Raw genomic sequence first — 24,744 nt, 5'->3', positions numbered from 1 at the left:
TGATTGAAATGTTAATTGCCCTCATTTGATCAGTAACTATACCTATAAAATTTAAAAAGAAATGTTAAGGAAACAGAAATGTTAACTGCCCTGATTTGATCATTACATACTGAATACGTGTATCTAATCGCCACACTGTAATCCATAGATATGTACAATTAAAATAATTAACTTTTTTAAAGTAAGGGAAAGTCTATTGCCCTACCTCTTGTTGCTAGATATTTAGACTGGTACATAAATGTGGGTAAAACAAGGACTATTAAGAATGGCTACAGGAAATAAATTAATATGTTAATAAAAAATAAGATGAAGTCTCAAGTACCCAGTCTAAACCAAGATTTATTTGAAAATGACTGATATGATCCACCATATGAAAATCTAAACTAGGTTTACTTCATAAATCATAACATCTTGTAGTAATTCGGGATCCAGACACTACTTATTATAAAAAACACTCAGCTCTAAACAAATCCAACCAACTATGGATTTAGTTAGACTACTTAAAAGGTCATCTAAGGTTTTTAAATTTTTCATTATCATTTTGTTAAGGAGAATCAAGATTCAGGGAAGGTTTGGTAATAGCTAATGTATCATACCAAGTGGCCAAGCCAAAACCTTTTTTAAAAATTCTATACTCACAAATAATTTCAAATTTTCTTTGTTGCATTGCTTTTACAAAAAAGGCACTAAAATTAGAACAATACACAGAATAATTATCTGATCTATTCAGAGTCACCTATTAATTTTTTTCTCTTCTGGGTAGTCATTTTCTTCTTTTCCAAAAACTTATACTGAATCATGTGTTTCTTGCACCACTTGAAACTAAGCTGCATATATCATGATTATCACTAAACAGAAAATATATTTCCTCATTTTCTTACATAAGCACACTCAGGAACATCAACAGTATTGGAAAATGTAGTAGGGCTAGAAATGTAGCTCAGTGGTAGAGCACTCATCTAGCATACAAGAGCTGATGAAAACATGTGGTGTGCTTAAATTTAAAAATTTTATTACAGTAAAAGACTAATTAATATGACACTGCCATTAATATCCCTCTAAATATTCCTCTTCTGTTTGAATAAACTCATCCTATTGCTCTTGCCACTTTCTGAAGCAGTACTGGAAGTCCTCTTTTGAGTCTTTACAAAAATATGAGCACTGCTGATAGTAAGGGCCATTCAACAGAAGGGCGGGCTTGTGAAAACATTATACTGCATCTTCATCCATTTTATTCACCAAATCTGGCATTGTGCGAATTCTGGCTCCTCCTCAAGGTCAAAATAGATTCAGGACATCAAGACAGCTACAACAGCCCTTTCACCTACGGCCTCTGCGCCAGCTGCCTCAACCAGCAGAGCTCCGGACACATGTACGAATGGGTGATGGTGGGCTTCAGGTAGATGAGAGACCCCAGGATGATGTAAAAAGCAGTATTCTTTACCCTCCTGAAAAGATGAAATAATGGCAGGTGGACAGTGTGGGTATGGAGTTTTCAGATACCTTCTCGTGAATGAGAAACTTGCCTCCATCAGGACTTCAGATGCCTGACACACCTGTGACAAATTGAGTAATAGGTCTTGAGCTCAGCTGGTCCCACCACCCGGAAGGAAGCTCCCCGCCTCGATCCCAGGTTCCTAGGGCAGAGAAGCTGAGCTGATCCCAGCACCCAGAAGGAAGCTCCCCCACCGCCATCCCAAGCTCCTAGGGCAGAGAAGGTGAGCTGCGTGGGCATCAGAAGCACCCCCCCACCACGGAAATGAGGAAACACATAACCAAGCCTCAAAACCAGACTTCCAGATCACCTAAAGCAACCCCAAAAGGAAACAAGATGGAACAATCTGATACTCAACCACCTGGACTCTCTGAACTGGCAACAAAAGAGGATCTGGGAAAAATGAAATCAGAAATAATTACTCAGATAACAGCAGAGATTGTGCCCATTGGACAAGACATAATCAATAAATCAACAGAGGACACAGATAAAAAAACAGAGGAGCTGAGGAACATGATGGAATCCCAACATGGGAAACAAATGGAATCCATAAAACAGATGCAAACAGATTTCCAAGAGATTAAAAACTCCATCGAAAGTCTGCGCAGCAGAATGAACCAATGTGAGGATAGAATTTCACATAAGACTGCAATTAGTGAGGAGGAAAAGAAAGACTGCTTTAAAATTGTAAGGGAACACGAGAAATCAATCCAGCAGCTGCTAGACAATGCAAAGAAGAATAACTAAAGCTGATCAGAGTGAATGAAGAAACAGGAGAGAGTGCAGATGACATAAAAAAACTGTTCACAGAAGTGATGACAGAAAACTTCCCAAGGAGGGGAAAAGAGCTTGACATACAGATAAGTCAGGCATATAGGACTCCAGCTAGCCTTAATCAAAAAAAATCTACACACAGGCATATAATAGTTAGGATTCCAGAAACCCAACAGAAAAACAAAATTCTACAAGCAGTGAGAGAAAAGAAACAAATCACATACAAAGGAAAGCCCATCAGAATCACAGCAGACTTCTCCGTGCAAACCCTCAAGGCAAGAAGAGCTTGGAGTGATGTATTTCAAGCCCTAAAGGAAAACAGCCTCCAACCCAGAATGATGTACCCTGCAAAACTATCTTTCAAAATTGATGGAAAAATAAGATACTTTCATGACAAAGAGCACCTCAGGAACTTCATGAATTATCAAACTGGCACTCCAAAAAATTTTAGACAATACCCTAGGAAAAGACAATAAGGATCACAACCCCAGGAAACCCAGCAGAATGAATCCACTGGGCATGACAAATTAAACGCAAAGGGGGAGAATCCAACAAAAAGAAAAAGTCATGGCAAGGCTTTTAAAACTTTTAACTTCATCTCCCTAATGAGTGTATAATTCAATCTTATTATTGTACTCATTAGTATTTTTCTGATTCTAGAGTTGCACATCACTCCTTCTGCTATACTGGCTATTTATCATCTTCTTATGTCTACTTTTTAATTGGGTTGTCTATTAATGAGCTCTATGAATTCTTTATATATTCTGGTCATAGGTTATATGTATTGTAAATATGGTCTGTTTAAGGACTACTTTTCATTTTAATGATGTCATTTAAAGTTCTAAATATTGATGGAATCTCATTTATCAATTTTTTTGTTTCATATATCATATTTTTTGTATCCTAGATAGTTCTTGCCTACCCTGAATTCATAAATATTTTCCCTTATAATTTCTTCTTAAGGTTTTATACTTTTAGGCTTTCTTATTTAGGTTCACAGATCCCTTCAAGTTATTTTCATGTATGGAAATAAAGGGTTGAGGTTAATTTTTTATATATGGATACCAGGTGTTCTAGTGCCATTTGCTGAAAACACTATCTCTTCCTCGGCTCTTGAATCGAGTTTATATTCTATAAAATGTTAATGTTAAATAATCTTTCAAAACTCAGTGGACCATATATGTGTGGTTCTATTTCTAGATTCTCTGTTTTATTCAAATGATCTATAGGTCTTTCCTTACACCAACACTGCCTTGATTACTGTAGCTTTAGAAGAAGTCTTAAAATTAGGTACTAAACGTCTTCCAACACTGTTGTTTTTAACTTCTCTAGGTCCTTTGTACTCCTACATAACTTTTCAATTTCAATATCCAATTCTTCATTTATAGCAAGTATACATAGACCTGAATTTTTATATATACCTTGTGTTTTCTAATCCTGCTAAATTCAAGTACAAGTTCTAGGGGCTCCTAGAGATTTCTTAGTATTTTCTCTGTAGATGATCATCTCATCTACATATAAAGATTTTGCTTCTGCTGTGCCAATCCTATCCTAGTTGTGCCATTTTATTGCCAGACTATTTTGGTGGGGCCTAGGTTTCAAAGTTTAATGGACAGATAAAGAGTAAGCATATTTGCCCTTGTTCCCCACGTTAGGGAGAAAGCATTGTATCTTCTCCATTCATATAAGGCATTCTCGCTGGAAGTATGGAGTACATGTCTTTAATCTGTTGAGAAGTTTCTGTTCTACTTCTAGTCTCCTGATAGCTTTTACCATGAACAGCTGTAGAATTTAGTCCAATACTTTTTCTCTAACTAGTGACAGGATCATATGGCTTTTTCCTTTCCTCTGTTAAAATGATGACTTTTGAGGGTGGATCTTCCAGTGCTGAACCAACACTGCCATCCCTATAACAAAACCACTTTCTACATCCTGCCAGATCTGACTTCCAATAGTTGGTTTTGTTAAACAAATTTCTATCTATGTTCATACATTTTTCTTCCATTATCTTTATCCAGTTTTAGGATTAGCACAATGTTGAGTTCCTAAAATGAGGAGAGAAGTGGTGCTTCTTTTTTCTGCTTTAATTATTTGATATAATTTATCAGTTAAAATGTTTATGAGCCTGCTGTTGTCAGATAGGTGTGTTTTCAAGCTAGGAATATACTTTCTTTAATAGGTGCTATTCAAATTTTATATTTCCTCCAGAGTTAGTTTCATTAATTTGTCTTCCAAGGTACTTCTTAGAAGTTGTCAAATTTATTTCAAAAAGATTTTTGTAATATGCTTTCTAGATCCTTTTAAATTCTGTAAAATCTGTGGTAATGTCTCCTAGATCTTAATATTGTAATTTAAAAAATGTATAACTGATATTGTGTAACAGGAAGAAAAGATCTAAAAGAGCAGGGTAATTGGGAGGGGTAGGGGAAGGGAAAAAGGGGAAAGGAAAAAATATGAGAAGAGGAAAAAAAATGGACTTTGCAAATAGGCAAGGGTGGAGGGGGTGAAGGGAGGGCAAGGGAAGGGGAAAAAAAAAATAAGAACCAAGATACTCATGTAATGGTACAAGATCCCAAAGATGACTGTAACTGTATTTTATACTGAAAATGTACCAATAAACTTAATGGGGAAAAAAAAATTTAAAAAAAGACAGCTACAACAGTGCAACTAAAGACACTCACAAAAGAGGACTTCCAGAACTGCTTCAGAAAGTGGCAAAACTGATGAGATAAGTGTGTTCAAAGCAAAGGGAAATACTGTGAGGGATATTAATGGAACTATATATTTTACTATAATAAATATTTTTTAAGTTTAAGAATTCACTATCACACTTCATACACAAGAGGCCCTAGAATCAATCTACAATATCATGGGGAAAAAGAGAATATAGTAACACCTTCTCCCACTACATATGCTATTTCACAGAACTTTTTCATATGAAGTTTATCTGATGCTTTTTCATAATTAGGCTTATATGGTGCCATGGCTCCCAGCACAGAGAAGGAGGCTTCCGAGCCAACATGCAACCAAAGAGTAGGAGGATTTCCAAGCAGACATATCACAGCTGCCAGCACAGAGGAGGTAAGCCGTGTGGATGCCAATAGCACTCCTCCCACCCCTGTCGAAATGAGAAGACACATACACAAGCCTCAAAACCAGACTTCCAGATCACCTACAACAACCACAAAGGGAAACGAGATGGACCACTCTGATACTCAACCACCTGGACTCTCTGAACTGGCAACAAAAGAGGATCTGGAAAAAATGAAATCAGAAATAATTTCTCACATAACAGCAGAGATTGTGCCCACTGGACAAGACATAATCAATAAATCAACAGAGGACACAGATAAAAAAACAGAGGAGCTGAGGAACATGATGGAATCCCAACATGGGAAACAAATGGAATCCATAAAACAGATGCAAACAGATCTCCAGGGGATTAAAAACTCCATGGAAAGTCTATAGAGCAGAATAAGCCAATGTGAGGACAGAATTACAGATATAGAAGATAAGATTGCAATTAGTGACCAGGAAAAGAAAAATTACTTTAAAATAGTAAGGGACCACAAGAAATCAATCCAGAAGCTGCTAGATGATGCAAAGAAGAATAACACAAGGCTGATCAGAGTCAATGAAGAAACAGGAGAGAGTGCAGATGACATAAAAAAACTCTTCACAGAAGTAATGGCAGAAAACTTCCCAAGCAGGGGAAAAGAACTTGACATACAGATAAGTGAGACATATAGGACTCCAAATGGCCTTGATCAAAAAAAATCAACACACAGGCATATAATAGTTAGGATTCTAGAAACTCAACAGAAGAACAAAGTTCTACAAGCTGTTAGAGAAAAGAAACAAATCATATACAAAAGAAAGCCCATCAGAAGCACAGCAGACTTCTCAACTCAAACCTTCAAGGCAAGAAGAGTGTGGAGTGATGTATTTCAAGCCCTAAAGGAAAATGGCCTCCAACCCTGATTGATGTACCGTGGAAAATTATCTTTCAAAATTGATGGTGAAATAAGATACATTCATGACAAAGAGCACCTTAGGAACTTCAAAGCCAGCACTCCAAAAAATTTTAGACAATATCACAGGAAAAAACAATGAAGATCACAACCCCAGGAAGCCCAGCAAAATGAAACCATCAGGCACGACAAGAAATTAAATGCAAAGTGGGAAAATTCAACAAAAAGAAAAAGTCATGACAATGATAAGTCAATACGTATCAGTTACAACCATCACTGTTAACAGTCTCAATTCACCAATCAAAAGAAAAAGACTGGAAGAATGGGTCAAGAAGCAAGAGCCAACAATATGCTGCATACAAGAAACACACTTAATTCAAAAAGAAAACCACAGACTGAAAGTTAAAGGATGGAAAACAATACTCCATGTGACAGGAACCAAAAAAAAAGCAGGAGTAGCTATCCTCTTTGCAGATCAAGTGGATTTCAAACCAACACTGATTAAGAGAGACAAAGAAGGACACTACATCCTTGTAAAGGGAACAATCCAAGAGGAAGAGATGACAATCATAAATATCTATGCACGAAACACTAGTGCACCCAACTATATAAAACAAATAGTAAAGGACATGAAAAATCATATAAACACTAATATAATAGTAGTGGAGGACCACAATATCCCACTGTAACAAATAGATAGATCAACTACACAAAAAACAAGCAATGAAATACTAGAACTGAAACTCTTGAACAAATTAACTTAACAGATCTTTAGAGTGTTCCACCCAAAAAATCAGAATACACATTCTTTTCAGCTGCACATGGGTCATTCTCCAAGATAGACCACATACTCGCTCATAGAACATATTTAAGTAAGTGCAAAGAAATCGAAGTTATCTCCTGTATATTATCAGACTATAGTGCAATGAAATTGGAGATCAATGGCAAAAGAAACCGCAAAAATTTCATAAACACATGGAAACTGAACAACACACTTCTGAATAACCAATGGGTCACAGAGGAAATTAAAGAAGAAATCAGACAGTTCCTTCAATTAAATGACAATGATCATACAACATATCAGAATCTATGGGACACAATGAAAGCAGTCTTATGAGGGAAATTCATAGCAGTGAATACTCGTATTAGGAAAACAGAGCGAGCGTAGGGCCCAGGATTTAGCTCAGTGGTTCTGCCGCCTGCCTCGAAAGCACATGCACCCAAGTTCAATCCCAGGTACCAAAAAAAACAAAACAAAACAGAGCAAGCCCAATTAAACAACCTGATGCTGAACCTCTAGCTTCTAGAAAAAGAAAAGCAGGACAAACCCAAAGTTCATACAAGGGAGGAAATTATAAAGATCTGGGCAGAAATCAATGCAATGGAGACTAGGAGAATAATACAAAAAATAAAGGAAGCCAAGAGTTGGTTCTTTGAAAGAATAAACAAAATTGACAAATCCTTAGCCAACCTTATCAGAAAAAGGAAAGAAAAGGCCCAAATCATGCAATTAGGAATAAAAGGAGTGAAATTACAACGGACCCAGCAGAAATCCAGAGGATCATCAATACCTACCCTTGAGAACCTATATGCCAATAAGATGGAAAACACAGAAGAAATGGACAGATTCCTAGATACTTATGAATTACCAAAGTTGAACGAAGAAGACCTAACAATTTTAAATGACCCAATATCAATGAAATTGAAAAGGTAATTAAAAACTTAGCAACTAAGAAAAGCCTGGGTCCTGATGGCTTCACTGCTGAATTCTACAAGACATTTAGAGAGGAACTACTGCCACTACTGTTTAAACTCTTCAATGAAAGTGAAAGGGAAGCAATACTCCTGAATTCATGCCTGGAAGCAAGCATCACCTTGATCCCCAAAGCATAGAAAGACTCAAACAAAAAAGAGAACTATAGGCCAATCTTATTAGTGAACATAGAAGCAAAAGTCCTTAATAAGATACTGGTAAATAGAATGCAGAAGATCATCAAGAAGATCATATAATCTGACTAAGTGGGATTCACTGCAGGGATGCAGGGATGGTTCAACGTATGCAAATCAATCAATGTAGTACACTGTATCAATAGAGCCAAGGACAAAAACCATATGATCATCACTTCTCAGCCTTTTGGCTAAGATCAAGTGTAAAACTATATGATCATCTCAATAGATGCAGACAAAGCATTTGACAAAATCCAACACACATTTATGATAAAAACCCTACAAAAAATTGGAATAGATGGTCTCTACCTCAATTTGATAAAAGGTATCTATGAAAAACCAACAGCCATTATCATATTAAATGATCAAAAACTGAAATCCTGCACACTAAAATCAGGAATTAGACAAAGATGCCCACTATCACCACTCCTATTCAATATAGTTTTGGAAACATTAGCCATGGCGATTAGACAAGAGAAAGAAGTAAAAGGAATAAAGATGGGAAATGAAGGAGTCAAATTGTCATTATTTCCAGATGACAGGATACTCTATATAGAAGACCCCAAGAACTCCACCAAAAGTCTTCTAGACTTAATGACCAAATTCAGTATAGTAGCTGGATACAAGGTCAACACACAAAAATCAATAGCTTTCCTCTACAGGAACAGCAGACTCACAGAGAGAGAAATGGGGCAATCAATTCCTTTCATAATAGCATCCAAAAAACTGAAACGCCTAGGAATCAACCTAACAAAAGAAATCAAAGATCTCTTCTCTGAAAACTATAGCACTCTAAAAGAGAGACTGAAGATGATATTAGAAAATGGACAGACATCCCCTGCTCCTGCGTAGGAAGGATCAACATAGTGAAAATGGTCATACTTCCAAAACTGCTATATAGATTCATTGCAATTCCAATTGAGATCCCAGCAGCATTCTTCACAGACTTATCCAAAAATTCACTTGGAAAAAGAAGAGACCCAGAATACCAAAAGCAATTCTAGGTAACAGAGACATGACAGGGTGTATTACAACCTCCAACTTGAAACTATACTACAAAGCACTGTGATAAAAACAGCATGGTACTGGCAAAGAAACAGACCTGACAACAAGTGGAACTGATTAGAAGATGCAGAAACAACACCAGACACACTCAACCACCTCATCTTTGACAAAGGAGCCAAACACCCTCACTGGAGGAAAGACAGCCTCTTTAATAAATGGTGCTGGAAAAATTGGGTTTCAACTTGTCAAAGATTAAAACTAGACCTATATCTCTCACCATGCACTAAACTAAAATCAAAATGGACTAAAGATCTAAATATTAAAACAGAAACACTAAACTGGTTGGAAGAGAGTTCAGGAAGAACTCCTGAAGACATTTGTGTAGAAAAAGGTTTTATGAACAAAACCTCAGTTGTCCGTGAACTAGCACAATCAACAAATGGGATCTCTTCTTACTAAAAAGCTTCTACACAGAAAGAGAAACCAACAACAGTGTGAACAGACAGGCCATAATATGGGAAAAAAAATTCACTAGCTATCAGACAAAGGTCTACTATCTCAAATCTATAAAGAACTTTAAAAAATCAGACCTCCCAAGTTGAAAGACCCAATCCAAAAATGGGCATCTGATTGAACAGATATTTTTCACACAAAGAAGTAGAAATAGAAAGTAAACATATGAAAAAATGTTCAACATCACTGGTCATTCAACAGATGCAAATGAAAACAATGCTGAGATTCCACCTCAGCCCAGAAAGAATGGCTGCTATCATGAAATGAACCAATAACAAATGTTGGCAGGCCTGTGGTTAAAGAGGAGCACTGATCCCTTGCAGGTGGGAGTGTAGACTGGTGCAACCACTGTGGAAATCAGTATGGAGATACCTCAAAGAACTAGGACTAGAGGTCCCATTTGACCCAGGTATTCCTCTGTGGGGTATCTTCCCCAAAGAATTAGAAGAATCATACCACAGTGATATATGTGTACCCATGTTCATAGCAGCACAGTTTGTAATAGCTAAAACTTCGAAACAGCCTAAATGCCCATCAATTGGAGACTGGATAAAGAAAATGTGGTTTTTATATAAAATGGAGTATTCAGCCATAAAAAATGAAAAATTAGAGACATTTATAGCTAAATGGATGCACACTGAGGCCATACTCTTTAGTGAAATAAATAGGACACACATGTGTAAATATTGAATAGTTTCTCTAGTGTAAGAAACTGAAAGTGTAAATAAGGATTAAGAGGTATAATAGATAATGTGAAATAGGATGAAAAGGGGCAAAGGGAAAGGGGAAGTGGGAGGGGTAGGGGGAAGGAAAAAAGGGAATGAAATCAATATGACAAAATGAAAATATGGAAACAAACTCTTTGTAAATAGGGAGGGATGGAGGGGTTGAAGGGAGGACAGGGGAAGGGGGAAAAAATAAGAACCAAGAGAGATTATGTAAAGGTGCAAATTTCCAATGATGAATGTCATTACATTGTATACCTAAAATGTACCAATAAAATAAAATTTTTTAAAAATAATAATAATTAGGCCTATATGAATTCCTAGCTGGAAATCTATATAATGACACGTCCTTCAGGTATGAACTATTCATCTGCCCCTCATTGGCGAGATTACCTTTAATCCCTTGGTCAAGGAACTCTCCAAATCCTCTACCACAGTGATGATAAACCTTTTAGAGACCAAATGTCAAACTGCAACCCGCAAGTGCCAACACTGCAATTAAACCTGAATATTACAGTTTTAATTTAGAGAAAAAACTCTACATTAACATGTTTCTTAAAAGAAAAACACAACAACATGCATGCCATAGGTTCATCACCACTGCTCTAGTATATATTAGCTACCTTTTCCTCTTAGAGCTAATAGCTAATCTGTGGAGAGACACCTGAAGACCTTGAAAACATCCTCTCATCAAAATTTTCCCCTACACTCAACATCCAGGAATGACTGATTCATGATTCAATCTTTGCAAGGGTTGAAAATGATGATTTTTCTATCTCCAACACTTCTCCACATATACTAATCACCACTTGTCAGTGTATGAATGAAAAATCATCTCCTTCCCTTTATTTATTTATATATTGATTTATAACTGGTATGGACTTATAGTTCCCTATTTGTAAAATCACTTATAATTCATTATCACAATTATTTGAGTGGCTAAACTGTACCAGATTTGGATAGTGTAAGTTCCTTCAATCTTGCTCCTGTTACGATGTTTCTTTCTTTGTCATTTTTTTTTGTAAGCATCTTTCTCTACTGATAAAAGAAGATATTCCTAATTCAACTTCTATTTCTCTTCCTCAAGCCCCAAATAAGAAGCCTCAAGCTTCTTATTTCTCAAGAAGCCGTGGTTCTTGGTTCTTTTACTTGGGAATGGCATTTGAATAAATCATCTGGGCATACATAAGGCATCCTCATTGTTATTGAAGTATCTTTGCTTGTAGGCCTTTCAGTAGACAAAGGGAAATAAATACATGTAAGGATCTACAAATACACATTACATGTGCACATACACATTTACATCACACACACTCCTTAGAAAAAATGAATACACATCAATACATATGTGATTGTTAACTGTGGTGTCAACATGAATAAGAAACACCTAGCTGTAGCAATAGGGAGAAATAGGCGGCACGGGACATGAGCTGGGTGACTAGCATAATAGAGATAACCACAGGCTTACGCACGACATGATGTACTGGACGGAGCTGTCCTTTGTAGAACCTTTGTATACTTTTTGCTATGTGCCCTTAGCTCCTGTGAACTCTGGCTCACCAGGTTGAGAATTTCACCTTGAGTTTCTCCCTGCCATACAGTTTGCTTGATGTGTGGCAGCACATACACCCCCGCCCCTGCAATATTATCAGTAAAATTCTGCTTTACTTCACTTTCATTATCTGAGTTTCTCATTCTGTCCAGGGAGACTTTTGGTTCTGAACAGGCCTCACTCCACCTCTGCATTCCTGCCAGAGTGGAAAGATGAACCAGGGAAGCAGAAGGTCTCTTCATGGGAGGACCCCAGCCCCCAAGACCTCCACTTGACACAGCATGGCAGGCTGGTTTACCATAGTTCTCAGTGTGTGTGGATGACTGACTTACTGAAGGGGGAAGACCCACCCTGGTCAAGGTCATGGATATGGATGGCACCAACCAATAGGCTTGTAGCCTGGGTGGAATAAAAAGAGAAAGAAATAAGTCACGCTTCTCTTTCCTCAGAGGAACTCCAGTCTTCATCACCTTTGGACTCCTGTCTCCAGGCTTCCAGAGCAGATTGTTCAGCCTTCCAGTGCAGACACTCTGGCTTCCTGATATGGACTTGCACAAGATTCTGCAGTGAGCTCCAGGCCTTTGACTTTTGACTGAATCCTTCAGCTTTCCAGTGTTCATTCGCAGGTGGTTCTTTCAAGCTTAACTTGTAAACCTTGATATATTGCATATATATATTTTATGTATCTATATATAATATTAAGTCTGTTCCTCTAGTGAACTCTAACTGATACGACCTACATTCACAACCATCCCCACAGGATTCTTTCTCATTTTGCCCTATTTTACATTTGTATTCCTCTTCTGTCATGGTTAGAGTCTTGGATCCCAAGAACATCAAGATATTTACCCACTTGCTCAATCCTCTAATACATGTACAAGAATTTCAGAACTGCTTACATATCAACTATTAAAACAATTATAATAAAAATTCAAGATTTGTCTCAAGTTTTTTCTTTGTCTTACCAACACTACCTAAGACTGAGAGCAGTCAAAAACTGTGCTCAAAGGTAATCTGGATTAGTTCTTTTTATACCCCCTTAATGTAGTTATTATATATTCACTTAAAATATAACTGCAGCCTTCCACTTCTGGCCACAAAAGACAGGGACTAGATATACTTTTGAGGAAGAGGGAGAGAGAGAAGCAAGGGAGAGAGGAAAGAAAGGAGGGAAGGAGAGAGGAAAAAGGGAAGAGAAGGAGAATAAAAAGCAGAGACGAACAAAGAAAGGGGGAAAAGGAAGAAAAGAGAGGAGAAAAGAAAAAGGAAATATATAAAGCAAAGGTTTTTAATACAACGGACAGTAGTCGAAGACAAAAAGTGATCTTGCAAACACAGGAAACAGAAGTGATGAACACTGCTCTAGCACACTGTCAAAAGGATTTTTCCAACCTATGGAGCTCTCCAAGGAGGGAGTCCAAATGCAACCCAGTGAACTCCCAAACTGTACAGAGATAAGAGACCAGGGAGACCAAGGCAGAGAAGACAACGTACTGGCTGGAAAGTGCTACCTGGAGAGAACCCTGGAGATCTGTAGAAGGTCCCTCGAGTATTTAGCAGAATATGCATCAATAAATGTGGATGAAGAAACATGAGAATAGGAAAAACATCATATTTCCAACTGGCTTTACTGTATCCTAGAATGAAACTCAGTAAGATTTATAGGATATAAAATTACTAGCATGCAAAGAGGTAATATTCAGAATGTCTGGCATCCAATTAAAGTACGTATAAGCAGAAAAATATCCCTCATGCCAGTATGAAGAAAATAATCAACCAAACAAAACTGACCCAGAACTCATTCTAACAGGGACATTAGAATTAGCAGAAAAAGACATTAAAATAGTTATTACAAATGAATTAAAAAATGAAGTAGGACCAGGGATGATGGCACATGCTTGTAATCCCAGCACTGTAGAATAGGAGGCTCACAAATCTGAACTGGCAGGAGGATCCCAAGTATGAGCTAGCCACACAACTTAGATTCTATCTCAGAACATTAAAAAAGGGCTAAAGATGTAGTTTAGTCTGAAGGCCCAAGGTTCAATTCTCAGTACAACCCAAAAAAATAAAAATAAAAAATAAAACTTCTAGTCTATTACAAAGCCTGACATGAAAAATACGGTGAATGGGATTAGAAGCAAATTAGATACTGTAGAAGTTAATGAATTTGAAGGAAGCATAAAAACTACATGAGGATAACAGAAAGAAAATAGAATTTTTTAAAACTTAAAGAATTAGTCAGCTATGAGACCATTTTTAGTAGCCTAATATACATGTTACTGAAAGACAGAAAAAGTATTTAAAGACATAATGGATAAAAAAATTTCCAAATTTCATAAAAACCATTCAAGCAGCTCAACAAATCCCAAGCACAAGAAACACACAGAAAAATACACCTAGTTTTTAAAAAGAAAATAAAAATACACCTAGATATAACTTAAGCAAATTGTTCAAAACCATTTAAAAGGAAAAAAATTCTTAAAACCAGCCAGAATATAAAGAAATGTTACTTTGGAAAGAAGGTAAGGATGTCACCAAATTTCTCAGTGAAAACATGGAAGCAAGAAGATGATAGAAAAATATCTTAAAATGCTGACAGAATTACAAATATTATTTGAAAATAACTAGAAGAATACAAAGTTCTCAACACACAAAAATGCATAATGTTTGAGAAGACAGAAGTACTTATTATTCTGATTTGATCATTATATACTGTATACGTGTATCAAATTACTATACTGTACCCCATAAAGATATACAAATATTTTATCAGTAAAAAATATGTATGTATTTTTAAGTCACAATGAGGTTAGAATGATTCTATTGATAAATAAGCTTATATTGAGAGCATCAAGGCCAGGGATTTAGCTCAGTGCTGCACCTGCCTCGGAAATAAAAGGTCCTAAGTTTGATCCCCAATACCAGGAAAAGAAAAATGGCTAGGGAGAGCATCGAGGCAACATACTAATATATTTTAAAGTTATTTTTAAAATGCTAATCCCACACAATAGTAGGATTTAATTAATTAAAACCTAGAAATTATCTAATTATAATTTAATAACAATAATAAACATTTTTAAATTATCACATAAGAAATGCAAAATTAAATTTAAAAGACACTTTACAAAGACATTTACTTTTTCAAATATATGTTACTTTCTCCCTCAGTTAATTGAAAGGTCTTCAAGCACACAAAATTATGCCCATATTTGATACTTCTTAAAATCCTAGAAGAATATCTGACATACAGTAAAATAGCAAATATTTGTTGAGGGAGGAGACTCCTGAAATAAAAAGCTGTCAATCTGGAACTCTACAACCTGCAAACACATTTCTTCAAAACACAGGTGAATGAGGAATCTTTTCAGTCACAAAATCATTAAGAAATCATCACCAGCAGACTCACAACACACACTTACATACACACATACACACATCCAAGACACACATTCAGGATACACCAAGTAAAGAAGAGATGCACTGCTCTCTTCTAGTAGAAGGATAACCAGGCTTCAAGAACTTTTCTCATGCAGCCTTCAATTTCAGCATTCTTCTCTTGGGCAATGTGTATTTGAACACTAATCCTATCCAGTGTATTTTTCATCTCAGACAGAGTTTTCATCTCTGGACTTTTTATATACTCTAAATATTATCATATTCAAACAGATGTGCCAATCTTATTTTCCATGTAAACTAATGAGGCTCCTACTAACAAGCTGTTCAAAGAAATTCTATCAGTAATACTTTTATTCTTTATATTTTAGCTAGTTAAAATATAAGAACCATAGAAAATTCTACCTAATGAATACAGAATTAACAAAACCTACTCTGAGTTGTGAAATTGCAGCTTTCCCTTCCTCACTTTCTTCATCAAATTCATCATCACTCCACTCCCAGCCTCCATCCTCTGTCTTATGAAGACGGCCACTGGAACCTGGTACTCTCCGAACCTGCTCATTAGGAAGAGACACGGGTTATGGTGGTCTACATTTACTAAATAGGAAACTCAATCATATTTCTCTCCCCTTCTATTACATTACTTCAACCAATTAACCAGGTAATTATTATTCCTCCTAAGTGTTCCCATCCCTCACTGGCTCGCTATTCACAATCTCTACCATGTATTTAGTTACAACATTCTATATTCTTAATCCAAACAATATAAAATACTTATGTGAAGGGACAGGCCACATCTGATTGTTTTAATGGCCTGAGGCATTTAAGGAAAGAGGGAAGGAGGGAGAGGGAAGGAGAGGGAGGGAGAGGGAGAGAGAGAGGGAGGGGGAGGGAGAGGGAGGGAGAGGAAGAGGGAGGGAGAGGGAGGGAGGGAGAGGGAGGGAGAGGGAGGGGGAGGGAGGGGGAGGGAGAGGGAGGGAGAGGGAGGGAGAGGGAGGGAGAGGGAGAGAGAGGGAGGGAGAGGGAGAGAGAGAGAGAGAATCTGAATCCCCAAAATGGTATCTTTTCTAATCTTTAAATCAAAATTATACTTGCATATAGTTTCAATAGTATTAGAGCTGTGAATCTTTTGTTAAGAAAACATCAATCTCCTAATCTCCATCTTCTTCCCCACAGGCAACCACTTTTAACTCATTTTAGCTTATTCTTCTCCATTTGTATACATCCCTCTAATGCGTATATAACATTACTCCCTGATTTTTGTTTTGTTCTAGGAATTATCTATGGAACTCCCAACTATGGAAGAAGAGAATCTGACATTATTATCATTCCCCATACTTTTCTCAATATATTATAATTTTGGTTCAATTAATATTTGGTGTTTACTTAGTGTGATTCTATACATGCTGCTCACTGCTGAGTCTTATTGTGTTTTATGATTAGTTCTCTTTGATGTGTATCTTTTTGTTAACCTCGAACTTACTATCTATTCCCTCAGCTGGAGAGATCTCTCATCACATTCTGTTAGTGCCACCTTCCTGAAGAAGTCCAGAGCCACCTTAACTGTTCCAGCGCAAACTGGCTTCATACCAGGTCTCTTTCAGGTGGCATGCTATCCCATTCCAAAGCACCGTGCTTTCTGGGTCGCATGCCTTCTCTGGTAAAGTACTCACTCCACTTTCAGAATTACAGATAGGCAGGTTAGGCAGAAAACAGCAGGCAGCTAGAGGCACTAGGCCCAACACAGAGTCAGGATGACCAGGCTTGAAGCCTGAGGTCAAGAGTTAACAAGAAACAGGTGGGCAGTGAAGTCCAGGGATGTAACAAGTGAGGTAGCAACCAAGGTGATGGATGGCCACTATGACAACTTCTAGTCCTACCTATCTGGAAAATGCTTTCTCCTTCTCATGTTATTCTTTTAATAGACCACTTGGGGTAAAGGCCAACAGGCACATTTATATATATATACTTGCTAATGCCTCAATTCCCCACAGGCTCATTTCTAGTTTAAGTAAACCCATTTTACTCCAATAGACTGACCTTAGTCTGACTCAGAATGGTCTAAGCCCTGATCCTTTTTTGGTATTAAAAACTCCCAGACAGGGTGGAGGATTTAGCTCAGTGGTTCCGGCACCTGCCTTGCAAGCGCAAGGTCCCGAGTTCGATCCCCAGTACCAAAAAAAAAAAAAAAAAAAAAAAATTCCCAGACACAGAGTCCCTTTGGCAATCCACTTTCAGGTCCACTCCCAACCATTGGGAGCTATTTCTCTTCTTAATAAACATTCCTCAATGATGAATGTAAACATATTGTATACCTAAAATGTACCAATAAAAGAATTTAAGCAATAAAATAAAATAAACATTCCTCCTGTCTACCTCCTTTGTCCTCGACTTCAACCTTTGACTTTCTGAGGCACAGACCCAGATTGCACCGTTACATTAGCATGGTACACATTTACTAAAACTCCATCACATTTCACTCATGATCTGCTTTGGGGGAAAAAAACCAAAAAGTCTAAAAATTAAGCTGAGCACAGTGGCACACACATATACAGGAGGCTGAGGAAGACTAAGTTTGAGGCTAGCCTGCACAACTTACCAAGACCCTATCTCAAAATCAGACAAACAGGGAGGGAGAGATCATTTTATTACATAATTTTAAAGATAACTGCTTCCAGAGTCGGGGATTTAGCTCAGTGGTGACAGTGCCTGCCTTGCAAGCGCAAGGTCCTGAGTTCGATCCCCAGTATCAAAAAAAAAAAAAAGGTAACTGCTTCTATTATGACGTAGCACAGGTGCTACTGAGTTTATGATGACTCCTAATTTTGTTTATGACATTTCTTCCCTTCTCTGGAAAATTACAGGATCTTCTTTTTTCCTTCAGTATTCTAACTTATCACAGTAATGTGCATTATTAGGATTCATCTTTTTTATCCACTGTGCTAGGTACCTTAATCTGGAAACTTATGACCACTAGTTCTGGGAATTTTTCTCAAATTGTTTCTTCAATGATTTCCTTTTCTTGTTTCTCACAGTCCTACTTTTCTAGAACTCTTTTTGTTCAAATATTGAACTCTCACAAATGATCCTCTAGTGTTTACATCCTTTCTTTTCTGTTACCAACTTCTGGGCCTTTGGGCTTTTCTTTCTGGGAAGTTTCCTCAACTTTATCCTACAAACTTTGCATTAAATTTTTTTTCATTTCTATGTTTTCAATTTCTAAGAGCTTTTTGTTGGTGGCAGTAATTATTTTCTGAATGTTCATTTAAAATTAGTAGCTTTATTGAGGTATTTCATATACCATACAATCAACCCACTGAAAGAACACAATTCAATGACTTTTGGTATATTCAGAGTTTTCCAATCATCTCTATAATCAAATTTAGAACACTATCATCACTGTCCCCAAACACTATACCCATTAGGAGTCATTGTCCATTCTTCTCCAATCCCCGCACTCCCAGACAAACCGCTATTCTACTTTATCTATACATTTGCCCATTCTAAATATTTCACATGGGTAGAATCACATAATACATGCTTTTGTGTAAGTGCCTTTTTTTTGGTACTGGGAATCGAACTCAGGACCTTGCCTTTGCGAGGCAGGCATGGTGCCACTGAGCTAAATCCCCAGCCCTGTACGTGGCTTTTTACCAGAAAAATAGGTTCATGTTGTAGCATGTGTCAGTACAGGTGATCCTAGACTTCTGATGGACTTGTGATCCAATAAACTCATTGTAGGTTAGATACAGTGTAAGCTGGAAATGCATTTAATTCACCTAACCTAATGAATATTATCGTTTCCTCTCACGACCGCATGGCTGACTGAGAGCTGTAGCTCACTGCTGCTGTCCAGCATCTCCAGAGAACAGGACCACATATCTTTAGCAAAGGAAAATTCAAATTTGCAGTACAGTTTCCACTCAATGTGTACCACTTTCATACAATCATAAAGTCAAAAAATTGTAAGTCAAACATCCTAAGTGGAGTATCACTTGTACTATATTCTTTTTATTACCAAACAATATTCACTGCATGAATATATCATATTTTACATAATATAATCCATTCATCAATGGATGGAAATATGAGTTGTATCCACTTTTTGGTTATTATAAATGACGCTACTACAAACTTCTGTGTGCCCATTGTTGTAGGTATGTTTTGGGGTTTTTTTTTTTGTAGGTATATGTTTTCAATTCTCTTAGATATCCTTAGGAGTATAGGAGAACTTAGGAGAATTACTGGTTTATAAGAACAACTCTGTTTACCCACTGAAGGGTATTTTCTAAAGTTGCTACCTTATATTACATTCCCATCAGCAGTGTACATAAGGATTCCAATTTCTCCACGTCTTGACCAATAATTGCTATTGTCTCTTTATTATGGCAGCTACAGCGGTACATGTGAAGTGGTATCTCTTTTTCTGGCGTTTCTCTGATGACAAATGATATTGAACATTCTTTTATATGCCTATTTGCCATTTATATATCTTCTTTGGAGACATGTCTACTCATATCCTTTTTCTAATTTTTAAGCTGAATGTCTTTTTACTACTGAGTTCTAGGATTTCTTTACATAGACTAGATACAAGTCCCTATGAGATATATGGTTTGCAAATATTTTTTGCAATTTTGTAAACTCTCTTCTCACTTTCTTGATGACGTTTATTGAAGGGTAAAAGTTTTTAATTTTGATTAAATCAACATCTATTTTTCCTTTTATTGGTTGTATTTTTGGTGTCATATCTTAGGAAGCTTTGACTCAAAGACCCAATGATGTGCCTTTATACACAGGTCCCTCCTGACCCATGAAGAAGACATTCTAAGACCGTAGTGAATTCCTGAAAGTACAGATAGTACTAAGCCTTATATATACTTTTTCCTATACATTCATACCTATGATAAAGTTTAATTTATAAATTATTCATAGCAATAGATTAAAAAATAATAAAAGAAAAATTAACAGTATGTGTCAATAAAATTACCACCATGCATTTTAGGTCCATTAGCAAGTAAAATAAACATTACCTGAACACAAGCACTGCAATACTAGGACAGTCCATCTGACAACTGAGGTAGCTACTAAGTGACTAATGGGCAGGTAACATACACAGCATGGACATACTGGACAAAGGGATGATTCCTGCCTGGGATGGAGTAGGACAAAGGAAGATTGAATCATGGCATTCAGAACAGTATACAATTTAAAACTTATGAAGTTTCCATGTAATACCTTCACCCCACTGTTAACCATGGATAAGGGAAACTGAGGAAAGGAAAATCGCAGAGAAGAGGGGACTAATATATTTTCTTCCAAGGATTTTTACAGCTTCATCTCCTATATTTAGGTCTACAACTCAATTTGAGTTAATGTTTTGGTATGGTGAGAGGAAAGGAACTAATTTTATTCTTCTGTATGTGGACATCCAGTTATCCAGACAAGGACATTCAGCTATCTGCTGCGGACTATCCTTTAGCCACTGAATTGTCTTGGCAGAAATGCTTCTTTTGAATAGCATCACACCCATTTCTTAAACTCTTACGGATATAAGCTCATCTCCAAAGTAAGCGATATTTTATATAAGCTGTCATCCTACATAATGTTTCACTAACTTCTTTTTTCCTGTGTTCATTCTGTACTCTACCTTTTGCACTAAGAGGTTTTCCTCAGACATCCGGTGGCCCTACATTTCTGCACATATTTAAAATCAAAGAACTATGGTTGGGGATGTAACTCAGTGGCAACACGCCTGCCTGGCAAACACAAGGTCCTGAGTTCAATCCCCAGTACCACACACACAAAAAAAGTCTTTAAAATCAAAGAACTAAAACATTGACTGAAGGGCTGAACTATTAAGGGTGTGGAATTTGTTGACTATGAGCATCATCAGAGAAGAATCTGAGTGCCAGGCATGGTAATGCATGCCTGTAATCCCAGCACTCAGGAAGTTGAGTCAGGAGGACTGCTGCAAGTTTGAGGCCAGCCTGGGCTGCATAATGAGTTCAAGATTAGCCTGAACTACACAGTGAGACCCTGTCTCAAAAAAAAAAAAAAAAAAATCGGTGTAAACCAGACACAGTGGTGTATACCTGTAATCTCAGCTTCTCAGGGGGCTGAGGTAAAAGGATGGCAAATTCAAGGCTACCCTGGGCCTTGTCTCAAAATAAAAAGGGCTGTGGATGTAGCTCATTGGTAGAGTTCCTGGCTAGCATGTGTGAGTGACATGCAGGGTTCAATTCATAGTATAATGAGGGGAAGTAGAAAGGGAAATATGGGGGGGGGGGCACTTCACAGGGGATCCCTCAGCATGGAAATCTTTCAGTTTTTCTCCTCTTGGATCTAGTCAGATTGGTCTTCATTACATATTACAGTGTCCTGTCTATATTCTAGTGTCCCATCTGTATGACAGTAAGCTTTAATGCTCACATTCCAGAAAGTGAACAAAGTAATAGGACTGGAGATTGTTAACATTCAGTCTGTAAACATTCATTTAAATGTCCAGTTTCAGGAAGTTTCTCTTATCTTCAACTGTGCCTGATATCCTTCAGTTAAAACATCATTTCTTTTACTTTCTGCAGAATTCATCTCCATACATTTCTCAGTGTGGAGTGAGGAACACTCTAAATTCATTCTACCAACCTTCCTGCTTTTAGCCTAACTTTCACATTGATGTCTGGAGGTAAATGGTACTGCTAATTCCCTTACCATATGTGGCTGTGTTGCATAAAGTATCTTCTAAACTTTCTTTAATGCTGGCTTAGCAATTAAACTCCTTTGACAAACCAAGTCATCCTAGTTTTGGCAAATTGGTCTCTGTCTGTCTGTCTGTCTCTCTCTCTCTGTCTCTTTCTCTCTGTTTATCTTCCTCTCTAGCCCCAACCTCCCCCGCCCCATCAATTTCAGGGTCTATCAATTTTCTTAACAGTTTTTTTAGTAAACAGAGTGGAAATGAATGTAGGTATTCACTGTGTTTTTTGAAGCTCTTAAATCAGACTGCAGTTATTAAATCAACTCTAAATCATCTCTCAGTTGAGATTCACTGTAAACAATTATAAATATATTTCAATATGTATTCAAATTATTTGCAGAATATTTATTGAGTGTCAGGGACTAACCTAGGGCTACTGAAAATATAGCAATGAACAAAAACTCCTGTTCTCACTTAGTTTGTTCTATTAGTATAGAAACAGAATGACTGTAAAATGTGAGATGGTGATTAAGTTCATTAATGAAAAATAAAAGATAAAGGAGTAGAAAACAATGAGAGAGAACTACTTTAGTTAAAGTAGTCCAAGAAAATGATTTCCAGGAAGTGCTACTTGTGTAGAGAACTGACATGAAATAGAAGAATGAGCCTAGTGAGTGTTTAAGCAAGGGGTGACCAATGACAGTAATCATCCAGGCCCTATGCCCCAGGGATTAAATTTCAATCAGTTTGGAATGACACTACTTATGTTTCTTTTCTTTTCTTTTTTTTTTTTTGACAGTCCCCTGGTGATTCTGATCTGTAATGATGAATGATAACCACTGATAAAAGTAAAGAACATCTCAGGAAAAAATATAGCAAATGATAAGACTCTTAGGTGGGAGGGAAACTTCTAATTGGGAGGTGGTATATAACTTGAAGTGTAGGAAAATAGAGAGAAAACAGTAGCTTGTTGGTGCTTCTAAAGAACTCCTTAGAAAGAAAAAGATGGCCCCTTAATAACTAGATTTGAGTAATGACACTTGTAGAAAGATACATCTCTAGAGTGGAGACAAATTATCAGTATTTAGTAAAACTATAATTTCAAAGTATTTAATATACTTTAATGGCTCTTTATTAAGCAGAACTTTTTGGGTAGTATCAGAATTCTCAAGCAGTGGGATTCATGGAAGAGAATAAGCCACTATTAGAATTATTCTGACTTCCTGATTAATCCTATCACTGTACGTATTACATGAAGTACAGGATTTTTACCTTCTCTTTCAAGTCTTTATCACCAGACACCTCACTTCCTTCACATACTGAATAAGACTGCTTTGAGAAGAGAAGAATAGGGAGAAAAGACAACTCTCTACCTACTGGAAGGGAAAACTCACATATTTTGTACTGAGATCTTGACGAATTTCCTATGCTCACATTATGAGCATAGAGGTTTTAAAAATTATATATTCATAACAAAATTCTTTGGGTCTTTCTAAAAGGTTGGAGCTAAAGGGGGGAGGAGTACTGTGACTTACATTCAAAGCTATACATGCCATGTAAAAGCACAACTCACTCTAGAAGTTGGAAGTAGGGATTAGAATTACCTTACCAATACTATCTAGCATTCCTTTGCATTCTCATAGATAACAAACTAATATCCAGGCACACTACAGACCAGCAATATTTGCTGAATGAATGTATCAAAGAATATTTTAGAAGATGAAAGAAAATGAGTAATATACATTTCTGTTCACGGAGTATAACATTTACTTACAAGATGAAAAAATAAAGTGAATCTACCCTAAGCAATTTCCTTAAAAAATTGAGTTAAATCCCCATTTACCTTTTTAGCTCTTTCAGAAATGGTAGGTGCTTTCTGCAATATTTTTTCTTGAAGAAATTCTTTATTCTGGAGGGAAAAAATAAGCATTTCTTCTCACAAGTAGTTTTTATTGAATCAAAACACTGACACAGCAATGTTTATCATGATTAATATGCAATACAATAACTGTTTTTATGAAGTCTGAGGAAAAGTTCCACCCCTTTACTCTGAAGCTTCTGTAGTACAAAACTGCCATGGTCTTACAGATTGAGACAGAGTTTCAGTGTGCTGAATGAGTCACTATCTTTGAAAAGTTTGATTTACTGTAGGTCCTTTGTTGGTCCCACATTTTCAACTACTATAACACCCCACTACCTTTGGGAAATGAGATATTTGCTAATTTGACAGTAAACCTTGAAATGAGAGAACAATGCCAAAAATTAATATTCATTAATGCTATAAGTTTAACCTCATCTTTACTTTATACAACAGATATACATTTACTAAATTCCAAAGCAAGTATCTTCATTATTAAAGACTGCATATACATAGTGCCTCCAGCAATTACTTTATCTACCATCTTTCTTTCCAACCTTAAGAAATGTAACTTATGAGCAGTGAACATAATATAATATGTTCATATGTTGAGATGCTAAAATTTCCTACCTTTGCTTTCTGGAAAAATTTGTGCCTTAACAGTTCTGCTGCTGTTGGTCTAAAACCAGAAAAGAAAGTTTTTACAGTTAATTCAAGTGTAATATGAGTTTCCATTTTCAAAACTGAGAAAATGATTTCTTGAGAAGCTAAATAAAAACTCAGTATACTCCACTTTCCTTATCCTGCTTTTAAA

The 24,744-nt window shown here is 36.7% G+C and overlaps 1 protein-coding gene across 4 annotated transcripts in view; it reads right to left on the bottom strand.

Moving 5' to 3' along the window:
- The window catches only part of Oxsr1 (oxidative stress responsive kinase 1), a 122,030-nt gene that overhangs the window by 15,047 nt on the left and 82,239 nt on the right, over positions 1–24,744 (bottom strand). For all 4 annotated transcript variants that reach the window (XM_087216642.1, XM_004835252.4, XM_021259963.2 and 1 more), the window contains exons 9-11: positions 24,561–24,609; positions 23,916–23,981; positions 15,813–15,935 (exon numbers count right to left, since the gene is read on the bottom strand). In XM_087216642.1, coding sequence (XP_087072768.1) covers positions 15,813–15,935; positions 23,916–23,981; positions 24,561–24,609 — 238 coding nt within the window. The remainder of the gene's footprint in view (positions 1–15,812; positions 15,936–23,915; positions 23,982–24,560; positions 24,610–24,744) is intronic.

Source organism: Heterocephalus glaber, unplaced genomic scaffold (assembly GCF_053883595.1).
Source record: "Heterocephalus glaber isolate CG9 unplaced genomic scaffold, H.glaber_assembly_v1.0 deba00000122, whole genome shotgun sequence".
Classification (NCBI taxonomy): Eukaryota; Metazoa; Chordata; class Mammalia; order Rodentia; family Bathyergidae; genus Heterocephalus; species Heterocephalus glaber.
This window is presented reverse-complemented; position numbering and strand designations above follow the sequence as displayed.